Below are 1,059 nucleotides of genomic sequence, written 5' to 3'. Positions count from 1 at the left end.
TCTCTATATTGCTCCCAAACAAGATTACTTACTAAAACATCCAATCAAGGTTACTTAATTCCATCCCACCCTGTTCTTTTCCATTCATTTTCCTTATTTAAATACATTCCATTCCATCCTATTCCTCTCATTCCATTCTATTTTATTCCCTAATGAACTCCCAATCGATGCCTTAGTCCGAATTTCAACTATCATGACGACAGGAAATAGAAAATGTATCAGAGTGAACAAATTTAACGAAGCATCATGACATACAAGTACAACCCATTCCAGAGCAAAAGCTTGATAGGTTCCAAATCATAGCAATATAAACATTGATACTACCAAGTCTGTGCAAAAGCACATACAAACCCCAGCAACAACATTAAAAGGAAATAACCATGACAAAAACCATCTTATTATTATAGACATATAAAAGGAATTGCATCCGACTACTAGTATTCATCTCCTTCATCACCATCCTCTCCCTCAGCAGACTCTGCACCGACCTCCTCATAATCCTTCTCCAGCGCAGCAAGATCCTCGCGAGCCTCCGAGAACTCTCCTTCCTCCATACCCTCACCAACGTACCAGTGCACAAAGGCACGCTTGGCATACATGAGATCAAACTTGTGGTCAATCCTGGAGAACACCTCAGCAACACTGGTTGAGTTGGAGATCATGCAAACAGCCCTCTGAACTTTAGCAAGATCGCCTCCGGGAACAACAGTCGGCGGTTGGTAATTGATACCGCACTTAAACCCGGTAGGGCACCAATCAACAAACTGGATTGTGCGCTTGGTCTTGATGGTGGCCACAGCCGCATTCACATCCTTGGGCACTATCTCATCTTTCTCATCTTCTTTTTATTTTTTATTTTACTACCCCTCTATATCCTTTTCGCTCTTCTTCTTCTTTTTTCCTCTTTTTACTTATTTACATTCATCATTTTCTAATACTCTCAATCCCTCTCCTTTGCAAATCCATCGCTTTTCTCTGGTACTCGCCATCAACAAAACCCACTTTTCATTTGGCTCAGAATCAATATGATAGTTTTACCTTAGCCCTCTCAAACACAAA

At 40.8% G+C, this 1,059-nt stretch overlaps 1 protein-coding gene across 1 annotated transcript; it reads right to left on the bottom strand.

Moving 5' to 3' along the window:
* Positions 1–207: 207 nt before the first annotated feature.
* On the bottom strand, positions 208–824 carry LOC136061778 (tubulin alpha-1 chain-like). The gene has a single exon (XM_065760043.1). The coding sequence runs from the start codon at positions 660–662 to the stop codon at positions 435–437; it is 228 nt and encodes a 75-aa protein (XP_065616115.1). The 5' UTR covers positions 663–824; the 3' UTR covers positions 208–434.
* Between the last annotated feature and the right edge of the window lie 235 nt (positions 825–1,059).

The sequence above is a fragment of the Quercus suber genome, unplaced genomic scaffold (assembly GCF_002906115.3).
Source record: "Quercus suber isolate HL8 unplaced genomic scaffold, Cork oak 2.0 scaffold_17, whole genome shotgun sequence".
Taxonomy (NCBI): Eukaryota; Viridiplantae; Streptophyta; class Magnoliopsida; order Fagales; family Fagaceae; genus Quercus; species Quercus suber.
Note: the sequence above shows the minus strand (reverse complement) of the source record. Positions and strands in the feature narration are given on the sequence as shown.